Source organism: Mesoplodon densirostris, chromosome 1, assembly GCF_025265405.1.
Source record: "Mesoplodon densirostris isolate mMesDen1 chromosome 1, mMesDen1 primary haplotype, whole genome shotgun sequence".
Classification (NCBI taxonomy): domain Eukaryota; kingdom Metazoa; phylum Chordata; class Mammalia; order Artiodactyla; family Ziphiidae; genus Mesoplodon; species Mesoplodon densirostris.
This window is the reverse complement of record NC_082661.1, coordinates 105,835,483-105,855,976: the sequence shown is the minus strand read 5'-3', so window position 1 is coordinate 105,855,976 and position 20,494 is coordinate 105,835,483. Positions and strand designations below refer to the sequence as shown.

Sequence of the window (20,494 nt, the reverse complement as noted above, 5' to 3'; positions counted from 1 at the left end):
ATTAGGCCAAGTAGATAGGTTAAATCTTCTGTATCCTTACTTTTTTCCCTGCTTCTATCAGTTACTGAGAAAGGTATGCCCAAATCTCCAACAGTGATTATGCATTTGTCTAGTTCTTTTGCTTTATATTATTAGCTCTACACAAATTTAGGTATATTGTATATTCCTGATAAATTCACCCTTTTATCATTATGCACTGTTGCTCTATATTTCTGGTAATATTTTTTGTCTTAAAAGTCCACTGTGTCTGATAATCACTCTCATTTTCTTGGTTAATGTTGGCATAAGTGTATCTTTTCTAATGAGCACACAGGTGAGACTTTCATTTTCATCCAGTATGACAATCACTGTCTTTCAATCAGAGTGTTTGGTCCGTTTATTTTTATTTTTATTAACATCTTTATTGGAGTATAATTGTTCTACAATGGTGTTAGTTTCTGCTTTATAACAAAGTGAATCAGTTATACATATACATATGTTCCCATATCTCTTCCCTCTTGCATCTCCCACCCTCCCTATCCCACCATCCATTTATTTTTAATGTAATTACTGATACAGTTGGTTAAGTCTACCATCTTCCAGCTGCTTTCTTTGTCTCATCTCTCCTTTATCCCTTTGGTTCTCCTAACTTGTCTTGCTTTGGATTAATAAAAACATTATTTTTCTGTTCTATTAACTTTTTTTTTTTTTTTTTTGCAGTACGCGGGCCTCTCACTGCACAGGCTCCGGACACGCAGGCTCAGAGGCCATGGCTCACGGGCCCAGCCGCTCCGCGGCATGTGGGATCTTCCCGGACCGGGGCACGAACCCGTGTCCCCTGCATTGGCAGGCGGACTCTCAACCACTGTGCCACCAGGGAAGCCCTAACTTTCTAATTAGATATTTTCATTACTACTTTAGTGGTTACCCTAGAGATTATGTTTCCTTGGTTCATTAGTCCACCACAAGTCAACGCAAAAACCCTACACTTATATAAGTTCATTAAACACTCCCGTCCCTCACCTAGAAAGTTCTTGTGGTCACGTTTGCATGTTTTAAAACCCTCAAGACATTATTGGGTTTTTTTGTTTTTTGTTTTGCTGTGTTAGGTCTTTGTTGATGGGCGCGGGCTTTCTCTAGTTGAGGCGAGCGGGGGCCACTCTTGGTTGCGGTGCACAGGCTTCTCATTGCAGTGTCTTCTCTCGTTGTGGAGCATGGGCTCTAGGCGCGTGGGCTTCAGTAGTTGTGGGATGCAGGCTCAGTAATTGTGGCTCACGGGCTCTAGAGTGCAGGCTCAGTAGTTGTGGTGCACGGGCTTAGTTGTTCCGCAGCATGTGGGATCTTCCTGGACCAGGGCTTGAACCCATGTCCCCTGCATTGGCAGGATTCTTAACCACTGCGCCACCAGGGAATTCCCGACATTATTGTTTTAAACAGTCAATATTCGTTCATATCTACCCATTCCCACGCTTTTTTTTTTGGTTGCGCCAGGTCTTAGTTGCGGGCTCCTTAGTTGCAGCTTGCCAGCTCCTTAGTTGTGGCACGTGGGCTCCTTAGTTGTGGCATGCGAACTCTTAGTTTCAGCATGCATGTGGGATCTAGTTCCCTGACCAGGGATCAAACCCGGGCCCCCTACATTGGAAGCACGGAGTCTTAACCACTATGCCAAAAGGGAAGTCCCCATTCCCATACTCTTCATTCCTTTCTATGCTTGTTTTTATCCAGAATCATTTCCCTCTAGCCTGAGTAATTTCCATAGTATACTTTTTTCTTGTCATACAATCTGCTGGATATAAATTTTTGTTAGCTCGTATTTGTGTGAATATATCTTCATTATGCTTTTCCATATGTCTAGGATTTTTTACTGTATATTGGACTGTAGTTAATATAGTACAAGGTCCTGGCTCTGAAGAAAAGCCGGATTTTGTTCCAACAGGCCAGTGAATTACTGGTTGGCTGCCTGGAAGAGCAGCGCTGTTTTGTTTTGGCCCCAAGATGTCAACTTTACTCCTAAAATGTGGCCCTTCGAGGGTTTCAAAGGAAAAACCAAGGTTTTCCAGCCCCTCTAACCCCAAGGGACTCAATTTCGGAACTGCCACCCTACGGTGGACAGCCACTGGGAGCTCTGCTCAGCACATCCTGCCTTCCAGCCGCTGTTCCTGCCCCAGGATTCTTGGGGTCTTAACGCTAAGCTCGCACAGTTCAGGGGTCAGCCAAGGATTTGAGGGCTCCCCCTTCTGCAGCTCCCTTCTCTCCGGGAGGTCCCCATCTATTTCCAAACTCCTCCAACTCCTCAGGACAGTGAGACGGAGGCTTCCTGTGACGTTCTAGCACCCACGCCGCACAGACTGATCCCTTCCAGTCAGGCCCCTGTAAAGTGGGGTGCGGGATCCTACAGAGGAGTTGATGCCTGAACTACAACTGGAGGAGGACTGACTTAGCCAGTGGAGAGGGTGAACGAGTGTTCCAGGCAGGAAGGACAGCACATGTGCCCAATGCTGGCCCTTCACCATGCCGGCAGCTCCTCCACGTGTTGGGAAGTAGAATGTGGGCTCAGGAGCCAGATGGCCTGGGTTTACATCCTAGCTTTGTCCCCTGCTACTGTGACCTTGGGCAAGTGACCTTACCCCTCTGTGCCTCGTCTTCCACACCTGTGTTGAGGGTGACTAATAGAAGTACTTACCTCCTGCGACTGTTCTGAGGGTTAACTTGAGTCACACAGCCCTGACCCCGCCAGGACTATGCACGCAGTCCTTGCCCTGCAAGCCTCTCACTTGCCTTCACCAGGCGCCTGGTTCCTCCCACCTCACCCCCAGCCCTTCACATCCTGGCTGGAGCTGAAACAGGCCGATGGCAGAGTGCTGGGCAGGCTGGACTCCCGCTGACCCCCCCTCGGGATGCCCTAACAAACAAACAAACAGTAAGAAAGTGTGTTTCTCCTCCCCGGCTGGTGTAACTCGGGCCCAGATGGAAATGCTGCCGGGTCCCTGCACCCCAGCCCCCAGCGCACACTCTCAGGAGTCGCTGTAGCAAGTGCATTTATTACAAAAATAAGTAATGTGACATAAACACGTTTAAGTTCCGGATATGCAGCAACCACTCTTGCAGTGCAGCCTTATTTCAGCACAGGCACAGTGCTCAGCTGTGCACGCCTCCTGGTGGGCGTGGGCACACTTCCCATGGGCAGCCACCTCGTCCCAGTGAGCTGCAGCGTCCCCAGGTGCGGCTGGGGCAGGGCTGTCCTGCGGGTCCGGGAGAACCCCACACCATATCTCGCACGGCCTCGGCCTGACAGCTTCGGACATCAGACTCCACACCAGAGGCGAGGCTGAGCCCTCCTGGGCACGAATGCTCCCAACCCCACCTCTCCCTCCAGCCCTACTGGAAGTGCCCCTGACCCAAGCGGGACCAAGGGGAAGGCTCAGAAGCACCCCCAGCCTGTTCTGGGGGCCCCGCATCTCGATGCTGCGTGCTGGGAGCCCCCACCCGCGCCCCGGGCCGGCGGCCCAGCAGGGCTCACTGACAGCACTCAGCCACATGCCGCAAGAGCTCCTCCCCCTGCTCGTCGCCGAAGCACTGCAGGCAGTGAGGACACTGAAGGTCCCCCTGGCCTCTCTGGGCTGCTCCGGGGCTCCCGCCCTCTGCGGGGAGTTCTGGCCGCTGGGATCCCGTCCCAGGCCTCCAGCCACCGGGTGCCACAAGCTCCGAAGTGTCAGTCTCTAAGTACCCGGGAGTTTTGCCCCCAGTGTGAATCCGGCAAGAGCCTGGCTCTCGAGGATCCTGGAAAAAAGGCAAAGGGTCAGCTTATGAGGCTGGCCTCAGGCTCCAGCAACTAGACATACACCTGTTGCGCAGTGGGACTTGCACCTTCACTCTGCCTGGTGCTGGGGCCCAAATGAGGACGTGCTCCGTGAGCAACCTCCTGCCTGTGTTCACAGAGGAACAGGCCCGAGCTGGGGGTGGGGGCAGGGGGGGCGCTCCCCTCCCCCGACCCCCACCGCGGTCCCAGCAGACTCCTCCCACACGCCGCCGTGCAGACTGCATCCCTCCTGGGGGGGCTGGGGGTCTCTGGAGGCAGCAGGGGTGCCTGTGGCACGGCCGACACGCTCACCCCCGACGTCAGCCCCGAAGCGCCGTGACCCCCAGTGCTCATCACACCTCATGTGGGAGCCTCAGCCCAGGCGGCGGGACCCTGGCTCCTGGCCCACAGCTTCACCACCACCCGCCCCGGGGTATCGCCCAGGGGCCGAGCAGGAGCAAGTGCTCCCAAAGCTCAGCGGCCACAGGCTGCAGCTGAAAGGGGCTCAGAGGCCACTCAGTGCACAGGCCCCGAGCCTCGGCAGGCCGGGCCACCCTTCTGTCAACCAGTGGGGCCCACAGCCACGCAGGACGGGGCACTAAGGGTGGCTCCCGCCGCCCTGAGGCCAACCACGAAGGGCAGTTCCAGGGTCAGCTTGGCATCCCCGCCCCACCAGGGCGCTAGCCCCCCAGGAGGATGTGTATCGGGTACTCTGGGCAGACCCATGAAGGAGCAGGGAAGAGGCGTGTGGGCGCCCCGGGTCCTGCAGTGAGAAACCGTCAGTTCCCACCCAGGCCCGGCCTCCCAAGAAGCAGCCCCTGTGGCGAGGCAACACGGAGCCCAGAGTGAGCTGTGGGGCCTGCCCGCCTGCACGGCCCATCTCCGTGCACGGGGGCTGTGAGCTGGGGGGCGCCAGCAGACGCCTGGAGCCTCAGCGGCTGAGTGTGTGTGACAGGGCAACCAGGGTCCCTGCTGCACAGCGACGAGGGGACACGTGTGTGCGAAGCTCCCAGTAGGGAGCCTAAGGCCCAGGACGTGCCCTCTGGGTGCAGGACAGGCCCGAGAGCCACCCCTGAAGTCACACGCCACCACGCCAACGTCCCCTACAGACACGGTACGACAGGGAGGTTTTCTGCCACCGGGCCCCAGGCACCGGGCACGGTGGCTCTGCCCGGAGCACAGAATCAGGGTCTCGGCAGACGCAGAAGGGCTTGAAACCGATGAAAGAAACATGAAGAAAACGCCCAGCCTGGACCGGAGGAGATGGGCCTCCATTCTACCTGTTTGCAGGGTACCTGGCGCTGCAGCAAGGCCACCCGTTCCTCCAACTCCTGGATCCGACTCTGAGCCCGCTCCCGGTCGACCCTCTCCGACGTGAAGTCGTCCTTGTACGCGAGGATCTGTGAGGAGACAGACACTCAGCCGTCAGACGGCAGCGCCACTTCTGCTCAGACGGAGAAAGCCCCCCAGCGCCCCCCAGCACCCGGCCCCGGGGCGGGGGGCACCTGCTGCTCCAGCATCTGCACCCGCTCCAGCGCGGCGTCCCGGGCCCTCCTCACGGCCGCCAGCTCCCGCCTCGCTTCTGCACAGTCGTTGATTTTCTCCTCCAACTGTGTGTTGAGCCGGGAGATCTCCTTCCTCATCAGCTCGGGCGGGGAGGGCCTCTCAGGCTCGAGGGGGGCCTGCAGCCCCCTCAGCTGTGCGTGGAGCCCCCTCACATACTCGTCCCTGCTGGCGTCGTAGCGCTGCCACTTGGCATTGAGGTCTTCCACCTGAGGAGGCCGGAACGCTCACGGTGGCGGCGGCTGAGAAGCTGCTCTCAAGCCAACCTGAACTGTGAAGCTATTCACTAGCAACAAGGAGCAGAGTGAGTTTCCCCTTAAATGAAAGTTGCCTCAGGGGACCTCCCTGGTGGCACAGTGGTTAAGGATCCGCCTGCCAACGCAGGGGACATGGGTTCAAGCACTGGTCCGGGAAGATCCCACATGCCACGGAGCAATTAAGCCCGTGCGCCACAACTACTGAGCCTGCGCTCTAGACCATGAGCCACAACTACTGAGCCTGTGAGCCACAACTACTGAAGCCCGCGCGGCTAGAGCCCGTGCTCCGCAACAAGAGAAGCCACAGCAATGAGAAGCCCGCGCACTGCAATGAAGACCCAACCCAGCCAAAAATAAATACATTAATTAATTAATTTTTAAAAAATAAATAAATAAAAGGAATGAAGGCCAAAAAAAAAAGTCTCAGTTTGCTCTGTGCAGAGGGGACACTAGGACATGGCAACGATGGCCACAAACAACTGCCGGAGACAGCAGCAGACTTGCTACAATTTCCCACCGTAAAAGCTGTACTTGATAGTAATTCTTGTACCTCATTTATCCACATGTGAGTTAACTTGGGGGCCGGAGAATGACAAGCGTCTTCTACACGTCCTTTTAGGCAAATATGTCGGGCCTATAGGGACTGCGTGTATCAGCCGAAGTGGCCTGAGGGCAGGGGCAACCCCTGGGCACAGCCGAGGAGAGGACCCTCATCTGCGGGCCATGAGGGGAAAGTTCTTCCCGAGTGACATCTAACAGACACTCACGTGAGTCACCTTCTGCTTCAGCAGTCGATTCTCCTCCCGTAACTTCTCAACAACCGCGTGGACAGAGCCGTCCCCATCTGCACACGCTGGCTGCGTAAGAAAGGGACGGACAGCAGACACCGTGTCACCGAACGTGACTGCCGTGTGCAGCAAGAGGGGAGGAAGCCACACCTGGAGACTGAGGTTGCAGATGGTCACTGCAGCCCGCACTGTGGCAGGTGGGACGGAGACAGGAAAGGACGTGCCCCTTCCCAAGGGTGGGGGAGGGGTGGTCCTCACCCCGCCCAAGCCCACCGCACGCTGGGGCCAAGCCTCGCACAATCTTCTCATGCCTGAGACTTTCCATCATCACGGGAGTCGGGAGGGCAGGAAGCTTAATCTCACCATCCATCAGAGAACCTTCCAGCCCAGGGCCAAAGGGACACCACAAGCAGGCCCGGCCAGGGACCCGGCTCCCTCCCTCTGAGCCCACCACACTGTCACGTCACGTCACGCAAGCAGGGTTAACCTCAGTGATTCTGTACACGGCAGTCCACCTGTGCCTCACTCGGGGTCTCGGGAGTCATGCCTGGAAACCCACCTGCCAAACCAGCCCTAACAGCGGTGGGCAGAACTAGCTGAAAAGTCCATCTGAATCCTAGAAATTCAGTGCATTTAACAGTACAGTGGGCTGTATGCTGGTGCCCTTATTTTTGAGAATTCCCCTCGAATGACAAAGGAACTACATGTCCTAACCCAGCGGGCACCGGGAAACCCCGGTGACTCACCCAAGTCCAGGGCTGAGAAGTGACGCCGATGTAGAGCCTGTTAAGAGCCCCAGCCCCACCCCTGCCCAGGCAGCTGTGTTCAAATCCCCAGAGGGAAATGACACAGTGACTCAAACTCAGACGAGAACACAGCCTGCCCCCAGAGAGCACTGTGGTATCTGAAATATGCCTGTGTGCTTTCTGAGGTTCCCTTTTCGTGGAATCCACCCGTGGAGACGGACAGTTCTCAGACCGGTTCTCAGACCGAGGTTCTCCCCAGCGGGCTTCCCAGTGGAGCTGCTGCTAAGGGGCTGGAGGGCCTGTCCCCGCCTCCCCCGCATTTCTGAGTCAGCCTGGTTGCAGCCTCAGAGGATCAGAGAACTGCCTGGAAAAGACCCCACGAGAGTAACCTGGGCTGGGTGGGGCAGCGTGTGCACTGCATGCCGGGAGGGGGTGGAATCAGACAGGCAGGGAAGGCAGCCTTGCCCCGTGCTCCCAACACCCCCAGCCAGGAGCCCCCTGATCTCCCAGGTAGGGAATTCTGACGCTGAAACCCACGCTGTCCCCTCCCCGACCAGACCGCACACACAGCCACAGCCCAGCTCCACTCAGTCCTGTAGGACCCCCGCCCCGGCCCCTGCCCCCTGCCCCTGCCCCTGCCCCCTGTCCCCTGCCCGGCTCCCTCCCTGCTGGCCCCACCCTACCTAGGGCCTGGCCAGGGGTCACAGCACCAGGTACACAGAAGGGCTCCGTGTCCCTGACGTGGGTACCCGCCCTGCAGGAGGGCCCCTGTGAGGCCAGCCCTGCTCAGACACGTGGAGCCCTCCCCAGCCCCGGCCCGCCCGGCCCGATTCCTCACTGTGTTTGGGGCCTGGCCCTGGGCGGCCTTTGGAGGCGCTGCCCCTCGCCCGCCTGCACGTGTGCCAGCACCTGCTCAGGACACCCCTCCCGCCCCTGCTCTGCCTGCTTCGTCCTCAGCGAAGACTGATGAGACCACAGTGCCATCTCCCCACGGGGACCAGGGTCAGCTGCAGGTCTGGGGGTGGCAGCTGGTGATGCAGGCCACCTGCTTCCCTGTCACATTCTGCACCTTCCACCATGCTAGAAGAAATCCCCGGATGGACGGGCTTTGCTGCAACCCTCACTGTGGAGAGCAGGGGGCGCCCTGGGTGCCCCGACCTCCGTGATGGCTGAGGGATCCTGAGGCGCGAGAGGAGACCTCCTGCTGCACCTTGGTCTGTATCCTGGCGTGCTGACACCACGGCCTACCTCAGGGCTCCTCTCCCCCGCGTCCCCCTGTGCGCACTGGCATTCATCCAGACACTTGACCAGATGCTGGCACATGTGGGCGGTGGCGGCCAGAGTCCTCCGCAGCTGATGGGTCTCGTCGGCCAAGGAGCGGCACAGAATGTCGCTGGCGGCCGGGGCCCGCCCCTTCTGGGCCGCGCTTCTCCTCAGCAGGGCCACTTCCTTCTGCTCCCGCTCCGGCTGGCTCAACAGCTGCTGCGTCTCCCTCTCTTTTTCTTCTAGTTGCTCAGAAAGTCTCTCGATTTCCTAAGGGGAAGATTTAAAAGCACAGTTGATTTGACTAAAAGAAGCAATATCAAGAACAAACATTCAGGGCCTCCCTGGTGGCGCAGTGGTTGAGAGTCCGCCTGCCGATGCAGGGGATACGGGTTCGTGCCCCGGTCTGGGAGGATCCCATATGCCACGGAGCGGCTGGGCCCGTGAGCCATGGCCGCTGGGCCTGCGCATCCGGAGCCTGTGCTCCGCAGCGGGAGAGGCCACAACAGTGAGAGGCCCACATAACGCAAAAAGGAAAAAAAAAAAAAAAGAACAAACATTCATAGAGCAGAAGAAAGTCCGGCACAGACACCTATCACTAGGTAATAAACGCGCTCATTTGGAGGTTGGCTTCTGAACGAATAATTAACTTTGGAGTTTTCAGCCAATAAAGTTCTATCTGAAACTTCATCTAAAATTCTATTTTCATGAGCTGCCGGAGTCCTGCTCCAGCGGGACAGGCGTTGCCTGAGGGGAAGACGGAGTCGGCGCGGACAGAGTACACGACACTCCTAGGTGCATGCAGATTCTGCCAATTTATTATATGGCACAGGGTTCTTTTATACACTTTCATTTTACCTTAGGCATAATAGGGGTAACATTAGGTCATTACATGTCGCAAAACTCTCTTGTTTGTGGTTATATGAATATGAGTCCTTTGAACTTTTCTTGGTTTCTCAGTTTCTGGTATTGGCACGTTTTACTCACAGCTGTTACGTCCAGTTCTATTGAATATGGTCTTTTGGTTTCCGTTTCAAGATGTTAACATCATGTCCTTTTCATTATTATAAAGTTCAGGGTCCAAGATGTTCGGTTCTTTTATTAGCGTATATAAAGATTACACAGGTCTTAACATTCTAATGTCATATTAATGGTCACCACAGTCTAGACATTGGTTAGATATTTAACCTGTCTTAACATAGTAATTATCTCCTAACTTCTTTTTCCATTTTGCTATTTCTTCCTCATTCCTAAAGGTCTTTAATTTTCTCTGATGAATTGGTGGGCACTTAACTGTAATAGGGGGCATGTCTGGATGGTTAAGAAAGTATTTACAAAATATGGCTTGCCCTACATTTATTCCTATGTCCATGCTATTATAGGTACTCTCTGCTTTATATGCTCCTGCCCTCCATTCAGGCCAATATTGGTAAATGTGACACATCTATCTTTTTCCCTTGGGAAAAGCATCTATTACCTTGTTTTGGGGAAGCCCCCAGAACTTTAGACATGAACATCATACAAACAATTCCAATTAACTTTAACTGCATTATTTTCCCAGGTCCTTGGTGTGAGAAGCTTTGCTTTCTCATACTGCATTTTCCACCAGCTGTGCTGGGAGGCCTAGCTGTGCTAGGCCTTGCCTGCAGATCCAGGACGGTCTCCGACATCGAGCAAATTCATGATGTTAGATTTTACATCATCAAATTACTAAGTGCGGCAATTCCAAATACTTCTTGATGGGAAGGGTAGAAACTCCACTGCAGTGGGTAGCCCCCCAAAAGATATGCCCACGCCCTAACCCCCGATACTTGGGAATGTGACTTTACTTAGAAATAGGGTCTGTGAAGATGCACTGAGCTAAGATGAAGTCATACTGGATTAGAATGGACCCTAATCCAATGACTAGCGTCCTCATAAGAAGAAGGTAACATGGACACAGATACAGAAGAAGGCCACACATGTCGACAGAGGCAGAGACTAGAGTGATGTGTCCGCAAGCCAAAGAACACCAGGGATGCCGACAGCCACTGGAAGCTTAAAGAGAAAAAGAAGGGCCCTCCCCCAGAGCCTCGGAGGGAGCACATCTCTGCCAACGACACCCTGATTTTGGGCTTCTGGCCTCTAGAACACCGAAAGATGAAGCATCTGTTGTTGTAAACCACCCAGTTTATGGTACTTTGTTACAGCAGTTCTACGAAACTAATATACCCAACCCCAATTAATTTTTTTAAAAAGTCCTTAAAATTACAATTTACTTTAAACCCAACCTTAGTTTTGTGCTTTCCCATTTTCAAAGTAATCACCAGCATAAACAGTACATAAGGGAGGTAAAGCAGGATGAACCAGTCCATCCTACAAATGAAAAAACAGCTTCTGAAGCCAGGGTTGAGCCTGAGCTCCACGTGAGGAAGTGGCAGGAGAAGGATCTGGGCTCCACTCGGGGAAGTGCTCAAGCTCACCTCCTGCGTGCTCACGAGGAGGGATGGACACCAAGAACCGAGAACCTTCTTACCACAGTGGAATGGAATACAGGGCCAATATTACTAACGGAACCCTGAATTACTACTCTCTTAACTGCTTTAAAACAAAAACATGTGCGTGGTTATAAAAACTTCAAACATACAGAAGGAAATCAAATGAAAACTTAAATTCCTTTCTCCCACAGCCCCTCTGCCCCCAGCTTCACTCTCTAGAGGCAACCACTCACTATTTGGGCACGGACCTTTCCAGAGTGTTTATAAGCATCTGTAACACATGTATTTTTATACAAACAGATGCTACAACACTGTCCGACACCTTGCTTTTTTCCTCCTTAGCACAATATACCTTATTCCACAGCAGCACAGAACCTGCCTTGTTCTTTTCAGCCACAGCCTGGAGCTTCACGACAGATTCCAGATTTACTGAACACACACCTCCAGCTGGGAGACATGTGGCTGCTTCCTTGTGCCCTTATGCAAATACAGCCACGGGATAAATGCCCAGAAGTCACATGGCTGGGATTGTGTTTAATACTGGGGTTAAGAAGTAATTGGTGGGATGGACCTAGCGATTATCATAGTAAATAAAGTCAGAAAGAGAAAGACAAATACCATATCGTATCACTTTATATGTGGAATCTAAAATGTGGCACAAATGAACTTACCTACGAAACAGAAACAGACCCACAGACATAGAGAGCAGACTTGTGGTGGCCAAGGCGGAGGGATGGATTGGGAGTTTGGGGTTAGCAGGTGCACATTATTATATAGAGAATGGGTAAACGACCAGGTCCTACTGGATAGCACAGGGAACTATATTCAATATCCTGTGACAAACCGTAATGAAAGAGAATACAAAAAAGAATGTATGTATGTACGTGTGTGTGTGTGTCACTGAATCACTTTGCTGTATAGTAGAAATTAATGCAACACTGTAAATCAACTATACCTCAACAAAATAAATTAATAAAACAATAAGTGGTGGACCTCAGGAACACAGCCAGTCTCCGGGTCCCAGCCTGGCTCCCTGGGCCCGCGCATATCCACGAGGCAAGGGCTGCTCCCCGCGCTCCTGCACCCAGACACCCCGTGCAAGCTGTGATAACCAATCCATGGATAAGCCCAGCATGTGACCGAATCACTCCAACCAGGTGACCCAGAAAACATTCTGGAAACCTCGCCCTCTCTCAGGAAAAAAAAATTTTTTTTTGGCCACACTGCGTGGCTTGCAGGATCTTAGTTCCCCGACCAGGGATCGAACCCAGGCCCTTGGCAGTGAAAGCGCCGGGTCCTAACCACTGGACACCCCCCAGGGAATTCCCTCAGGGAATGTTTAAGAGTCCTCTCCTTCCCATTTTCCTTGGACTTCGCTCTAGAAATGAACAGAAAGAGAGGAAAGAAGAAAAACTGCAGTTAGAATGACCGGTTCGGCTCTCTTAGCAAAGGCCTAGAGGAAGAGGCTGCACTTCACAACAGGGACTCAAAACAGGAAAGAGCAGAGGCCTGGCAGATGGCGAGGCAGACCGTGAGGGCGGCGGGGGAGATGAGGAGGTCAGGCCCCGGCAAGTGGGAAACGTCCACCACCAAGTGCGGAAGAAGTAGCAGGACTGGTGACGACGGGTGTGACACATCACTGGGAATGAGCCCGTCAACTGGGACTTCCGCCCCAAGGCGTGTGGCGTTGGCATCACGCATCACACCTCCCTGCCCTCGACTCACAGATGTCACAGGCTCAGGGGTGCCAGTCAAGCCAGGGGAGATCCACTCTTGGAAGGTCATTACTTTCATTTTTCCACCTTTTGGCCCCGACGACCTCACCCCTGAACCAAAGGAGGAGAAGAGGCCTCTCTCTGCAAGCTGGCCGGTCGGCATCCATACCTCCTCCCAGCAGACGGCCCTTCAGCACCAGGCTGCACCCGCAGGACTGGGAAGGGGGTGCTGGGGGCCACCACGCATGGCCTTCTGAGCCTGTCCACATAGCTGGGGCTGCCAGCTGGTGCCAAGTCACTTGGTCTGGGTGAAGCCACGTCCAGACAGTGCGATGGGGCATTTACACAGCTGAGAACCAACTATAGCCTTTTTAGCATAAAATACTATAAACAGGAAAAAGAACGCCAAACCCCAACGAAAGCTCAGGCTCTCCCTGCTGATTGTTTCCTGGCCTTGGATTTATTTGTTCTCTTTAAAAACTGGCCGCTTTTGAAGGCAGTGCCAGCTGGTCAAGGCCCCTGTCCCACGTCCTTACCTCCCTCCACAGTGTCACAGATGCCAGGCCCGCCACGGCCCACCCATCGCCTGGACTCGTCTTCCCCTGCCTGCATCACAGCTCTGGGGTGGCCTTGTCACTACTGGTGGGACAGACCTGCCACACTCCCCCGAGCTGGGCCTAGTCACCCTCCACAGTGGCTCAGAAGTGTACCTGGAGCAGACACGGATGGTAAAGAGAGACCTGCCCTGAGAGTGGACTTTCATTACATTTTAGAGCTATTCAAATCAAAAGCTGTGATTTCAGGGCTTCCCTGGTGGCGCACTGGTTGGGAGTCTGCCTGCTGATGCAGGGCACACGGGTTCGAGCCCCGGTCTGGGAAGATCGCACATGCCGCAGAGCGGCTGGGCCCGTGAGCCATGGCCGCTGATCCTGCGCGTCCGGAGCCTGTGCTCCGCAACGGGAGAGGCCACAACAGTGAGAAGGCCGTGTACCACAAAAAAAAAAAAAGCTGTGATTTCAACAGCGCAACAGAGAAACGTCTCTATCCTTGTCTTTATCTGATACTGAAGTGTATTCAGAGTAAATACATGTTATGCATACAGAAGAGGTATCAATATATATACAAATACGTCCAATACAAACACAGATAGAAAGTCTGTAATACCAGTGAAGGCTGGTCTCCCATGGAATCATACATTTCACAGACTTCTAAGTCCCTAAGATAACTGCACTGACAGCAGCAGCAGCAAATGCACCAACCATGCAGTCTCCATACATCCTACGAGACAGCTGCTATCATGTCTCCCATCCCACAGATGGGCAAACTGAGGCTCACGGGATCCAGGTGGCTGCTGGAGTGCCCAGGTAAGGAGGCAGTGGCACCCCAGCCTCGACACCTCCACCTACCACAGCTCCCGCGCACCCTCTGAGGCTGGGGGACTTCAAACAACACCTGATTTCCGAGCATCTTTCCTTGCTGGTCAAACGGACACAGGAAGAGAAACAATGGGGCAGAAGGTCCCCGGGCTTCGGGGGCTCATTGGAGCTTCCCAAGGACACACTCTCTCGTCGCCACACCCCAGCCCTGGGTCCAGCCCAGCCCCATGAGGATCCCCAGTAAATGTCTGAGAAGAAGACTGGAGGGTACAATGGCCAGGACCTGGGCCCTGTTCTCAACCTGTTTACAACACAGAGACTGAAAACCACAAACACGCAGCTGACTCTGGTGGTGAGATTAGTTGAATCGGAAGGACTCACAGGCCCTTATTGTCTGTCTTAAAAACCTCCTTTCAAACACTACTTTAGAAATGATCTGGCTCTCGTGGAGACTTGCTGGGTGACAACATATACCATACTTGGGGCTGGCTTTTTCCCTCACCGCTGGGAAGCTGCCAGAGGTAGAGAAACAAAGGTAAGACTACAGGGAGGCGGTGCACTGCACTGTAGGGCAACCCACCCTCGAAAAGGGCTGCCTGACCTGCCCTCCCCACCGCAGTGTAAGAGGCCCCAGGACCCCTGGAGCCCCCAGTTTTGGGCACTCGTTGCTTGCTCTGAAGTTGGAGAGACACGTAATGGCTCATCTGGCTAAGTGCCCTTGTCCAATCAGTAACAGTTCTTAGGATACAGAACATAGACCACTGTTGTCAAAAAGCAAGGCCTGGGCTTCCCTGGTGGCGCAGTGGTTGAGAGTCCGCCTGCCGATGCAGGGGATACGGGTTCATGCCCCGGTCTGGGAGGATCCCACATGCCGCGGAGTGGGCCCGTGAGCCATGGCCGCTGAGCCTGCGCGTCCGGAGCCTGTGCTCTGCAACGGGAGAGGCCACAACAGTGAGAGGCCCGCATACCGGAAAAAAAAAAAAAAAAAAAGCAAGGCCTGTCCTAGAATCCCGGCATTACACACACAGACGTGATGCACAGAAGTCAGCAAATGGCCAATGACCCCTCGGAGACCCTGTCACTGGGACCTAAACTCCCATGGCTTCATTCTCAGGATACAAAAGTGTGAGGAATTCTATTAACAGTCTTGTGGATCAACCTTAAAAATAAGAGGCGTAGGGCTTCCCTGGTGGTGCAGTGGTTGAGAGTCCGCCTGCCAATGGAGCGGACATGGGTTCGTGCCCCGGTCCGGGAAGATCCCACATGCCGTGGAGTGGCTGGGCCCGTGAGCCATGGCCGCTGAGCCCACACGTCCGGAGCCTGTGCTCCGCAACGGGAGAGGCCACAGCAGAGAGAGGCCCGCGTACTGAAAAAAAAAAAAAAAAAAAAAAAAAAAGGAGGCATAGCCTCTTGGACTTCATCCCTTTATTAGTCTGCTCGGGCTGCCATAACAAAGTCCACAAACTAGGTAACTTAAAACAACAGAAATGTATCCTCTCACAGGCTAGAGGTCCAAAATCCAGGTGTCAGCAGGCCACGTGCCTTCCGGGACTCTAGGGAAGAATGCTTCCTCATCTCTTCCAGCTTCTGCGGGTTGCTGGTAACCCTCGGCTTGTAGATGCCTCACTCCAGTCTCTGCCCCCATCTTCATATGGCTGTCTTATACGGACACCAGTCACTGGATTAGGGTCCACCCAGGCCAATATGGCTTCACTTCAATTTATCACCCCTGCAAAGGCCCTACTTCCAAATAAGCTCATAATCACAGGTTCCAGGTGGAAAGGAATTTGGGGGAGACACTATCCAGCCCAGCACAGTCCTCTTCTCTCTCCTTCCTGGGCAGCCCTCAGTGGCTGGCCATGTGCAGAATGCAGCCCAGCCCATGGTTACCTTGAAACCAGCAGCTGAAGGGGGAGTGAGATAACAGGAGCAAGCAGGGAATTTAAGAAAAGTCAGTTCACTGGGCCTTCACCACAAGTGCCATGCACTGAAGATGTACCAGGGGAGGCACTGATGAGGACGCAGCACACCTCCTTCCCACTGGAAGAGTGCAGGGGGGAGCAGGCAAACAGGTACGGACAAAAATGAGCACAGCCTGGAAGGTTCTGGGAATATGGCAGAGGAGGGAGCACCGGGAATCTTCTCCTCACCTAAAAAACAGTGCAATGGCAGAAATCTGTCTAGTGTGACTATTTTGGATCACAGGTCCTAAAGACTTGCAACTTCCATATAAGCACTTGGACAGTAAATTGAGGTTAATTTCATTCAATTTCAGCTCTTCCTACAATAGTAGCTACCCATCCCACCCCTAGCCATGCCACTGGAGGCCATACACCTGTTCTGGAACAGCCTGCACACAGCTTGCAGGAGCCAAGGTGGGCAAAAAAGACCCTGTCCTCCAAATACTGGGTATCTGTGCTCTGACCACTGTGTCCTGCTTCTGATCACAGAGATGCAGCCAAACAGGCAGGCGGCCATTGTTGCACCTCCCCCATTGCTACAGGACCCTCCCCCTCCAGCTAAAGTGCTACGGGATTTAAAGGGCCAGTGCCCTTTCCTTCCCCTTTTAATTTTTCTTTTTCTGCTTTAGGGAGCCACACGTTAAAGATTATGATATTCAAAAGCAACTACATAAAAGGGGAAAACTTGAAAGTGACCACACATTCCCAGTTACAGGCTGAGAAAACCTTAATTTATGCCTCAGGCTGATCCTTGGTACAGAGACAATATACAACAACCAAAGAAAAACAAAAACAGCAAATCCTAGGCAAGGAGAGTAATCTGATTTCCAAGATACCACATTATTAGATCCAAACGTCCAGTTTTATTTATTTATTTATTTTAGATGTTGGGGGTAGGAGTTTATTAATTTATTTATTTATTTTTGCTGTGTTGGGTCTTCGTTTCTGTACGAGGGCTTTCTCTAGTTGTGGCAAGCGGGGGCCACTCTTCATCGCGGTGTGCCAGCCTCTCACTATTGCGGCCTCTCTTGTTGCAGAGCACAGGCTCCAGACGCGCAGGCTCAGTAGTTGTGCCTCATGGGCCTAGTTGCTCCACGATATGTGGGATCCTCCCAGACCAGGGCTCGAACCGATGTCCCCTGCATTAGCAGGCAGATTCTCAACCACTGCACCACCAGGTAAGCCCCCAAATGTCCAGTTTTAAACAGCAACAACAAAAAAGGCACTCAAAGACACAGGAAAATATGGCCCATTCAAAGGAAAAAATAAATCAACAGAAGCTGTCCCTGAAAAAAACCTGATGGTGGATCTTCTAGACGAGGACTCTAAAACAACCATGTTAAAGATGCTCAATATACTAAAAGAAGATATGGAGAAAGTCAAGAAAGCAATGTAGGAATAAAATGGAAATACGAATAAAGAAACAGAAAACCTAAAAAGAAACCAAAAAAATTGTGGAGCTAAAAAGTACATTAACTGAAATTTTAAAATTCACTGGAGGTACTCAAAGGCAGATTTGATCAGGAGAAGAATCAGCAAACTTGAAAACAGGACAATGAAAATTATCAAGATTCAAGGAAAGTAAACAGAGCCTAAGGGTCCTGTGGGACACCATTAAGCAGACTAACATACGTATTGTGGAAGTCCCAGAAGGAGAAGCGAGAGAGAAAGGGGTAGAAAGAATACTTGAAGAAATAATGGCTAGGGCTTCCCTGGTGGTGCAGTGGTTAAGAATCCGTCTGCCAATGCAGGGGACACAGGTTCGAGCCCTGGTCCGGGAAGATCCCACATGCCGCAGAGCAACTAAGCCCATGCGCCACAACTACTGAGCCTGCGCTCTAGAGCCTGTGAGCCACAACTACTGAGTCCATGTGCCTAGAGCCTGTGCACCACAACAAGAGAAGCCACAGCAATGAGAAGCCCATGCACTGCAATGAAGACACAACACAGAAATAAATAAGTAAGTAAGTAAGAAATAATGGTTGAAAACTTCCCAAATGTGATGAAAGACATGAATCTAAACATCCAAGAAGCTCAATAAACTCCAAGTACGATGAAGTCAAAAAGACCAAGACACATTATAATCAAACTTTAGAAAGCAAAAGATAAAAAGAGGAATCTTGAAAGAAGCAAGAGAGAAGCAACATGTCACATAGAAGAGATCCTTAATACGATTATTAGCAGATTTCTCATCAGACACTTTGGAAGCCAGAGGCAGTGGGCCTATATATTCAAGTGCTAAAAGAAAAAAAACAGCTGGGGACCTCCCTAGTGGTCCAGTGGTTAAGAATTGGAAGGGCTTCCCTGGTGGCACAGTGCTTGAGAATCTGCCTGCCAATGCAGGGGATACGGGTTCGAGCCCTGGTCTGGGAAGATCCCACATGCCGCAGAGCAACTGGGCCCGTGAGCCACAACTACTGAGCCTGCACGTCTGGAGCCTGTGCTCCGCAACAAGAGAGGCCGCAACAGTGAGAGGCCTGCGCACCGTGATTAAGAGTGGCCCCTGCTTGCCACAACTAGAGAAAGCCCTCGCACAGAAACGAAGACCCAACACAGCCAAAAATAAGGAAAGAAAGAAAAGAAAGGAAAGGAAGGAAGGAAGGAAGGAAGGAAAGAAAGAAAGAAAGAGAGAAAGAAAGAAAGAAAGAATCCTATATCCAGCAAAACTGTCTTTCAAAAACAAGGGAGAAATTAAGACATTCCCACATAAACCAAAGCTGAGGGAGTTTGTTACCACTAGACCTGCCCTACAAGAAATGTTCAAGGGAGTCCTGTAGAGTGAAATGAAATGACACTAACTCAAAGCTATATGAAGAAATAAAAATGTCAATAAAGGTAAAGACATGGGAAATTATAAAAGCTAGTATTATTGTAACAACAGTTTATAACTCTTTATTTTTGTTTTCCACATGATTTAAGAGGCTAATATAAATATATTTTTTTAAATTATTAGTCTACAAGTTAGTATTACTGTAAGTTTGATTTGTAACTTCACACGTTATTTCCTACATAATTTAGGAGACTAAGGCATTTAAAAGATTAATTTATGTTTGAGGGCACACAATGTATGATTTAATTCTGTGACATCAACAACCAAAAGGGGTGGGGTTTAGCTATAAGGGAGCAGGGGTTTTGTATGTTATTGAAGTTAAGCTGGTATAAATTCAAATTAGAGTGTTACAACTTTCGGATGTTAAACGTAATTCGCATGGTAAACACAAAGAAAATAGTTACAGAATATACCCACAAAAAAATGAGAAAGGAATTTAAATATTTCACAATTTTAAAAAATCAAACATAAGAGATAGTAATGCAGAAAATGAGAAACAAAAAAAGTTATAAGGTATACAGAAAACAAATAGCTAAATAACAAGTATTTCATCCATATCAGTAATTACTTTAAATGTAAATGGATTAAAATCTCCAATTAAAAGAGATTGGCAGTATGGATATAAGCATATGATCCAACTACATGCTATATACAAGAGACTCACTTTAGATCCAAAGACATATATAGATTGAAAGTAAAAGGATGGGGACTTCCCTGGTGGCGCAGTGGTCAAGAATCCTCCTGCCAATGCAGGGGACGTGGGTTTGATCCCTGATCCAGGAAGATCCCACATGCTGCGGAGCAACTAAGCCCATGCACCACGACTACTGAGCCTGAGCTCTGAAGCCTGCAAGCTACAACTACTGAAGCCCATGCACCTAGAGCCCGTGCTCCACAACAAGAGAAGCCACCGCAATGAGAAGGCCACACACTGCAACGAAGAGTAGCCCCTGCTCACCACAACTAGAGAAAAGCCCACGTGCAGCAATGAAGACCCAATGCAGCCAAAAATAAAATTTTAAAAATTAAAAAAAAAAAAGAAAGTAGAAGGATGGAAAAATATTTACATTCCATGCAATTAGTAACTAAAGCGAACAGGAGTAGCTATACTAATATCAGACAAAATAGGCTTTTTTTCAAAAAAGGCTACAAGAGACAAAAAAGGATGTTATACATTAATAAAAGTTTTAATACAGCAAGAAAATATAACAATTATATACACTGATGTACCTAATAACAGACAGGCAAAATATATGAAGCAAAAACTGACAGAACTGAAGGGAGAAATAGACAATCCTACAATAATAGCTGGAGACCTCAAAACCCTACTCTCAATGATAGAACAACCAAACAGAATATACGTAAGGAAATTGAGAACTTAACACAATAAATCAACTAGATCTAACAGACATCTACAGAACACTCTACCCAACAACATACACATTCTTCTCAAATGCACATGGGACATTTTCCAGGACATGGTCTCATGTGTTAGGTTACATATTAAGTCTCAACAGATTTTAAAAGACTGACATCACACAAAGTATCTCCTCCCCAACCACAACAGGATGAAGTCAGAAATCAACAACAGAAGTAAAAGGAACATTCACAAAACTGTAGAAATTAGAAAACATACTCTTAAACCAATGGATCAAAGAAGAAATCACAAGGAAATTAGAAAATATTTAAAGGCAAATACTTAAAGTGAAAACACAGCATACCAAAACTTGCAGGATCCAG

The 20,494-nt window shown here is 51.1% G+C and overlaps 1 protein-coding gene across 1 annotated transcript in view; it reads right to left on the bottom strand.

Moving 5' to 3' along the window:
• Nucleotides 1-534: 534 nt before the first annotated feature.
• TNIP2 (TNFAIP3 interacting protein 2) overlaps nucleotides 535-20,494 on the bottom strand; it is a 32,172-nt gene continuing 12,212 nt past the window's right edge. The window contains 5 exon segments of the mRNA XM_060106879.1: nucleotides 535-3,759; nucleotides 5,059-5,178; nucleotides 5,284-5,550; nucleotides 6,366-6,455; nucleotides 8,381-8,665. Coding sequence (XP_059962862.1) covers nucleotides 3,496-3,759; nucleotides 5,059-5,178; nucleotides 5,284-5,550; nucleotides 6,366-6,455; nucleotides 8,381-8,665 — 1,026 coding nt within the window. The 3' untranslated portion in view covers nucleotides 535-3,495.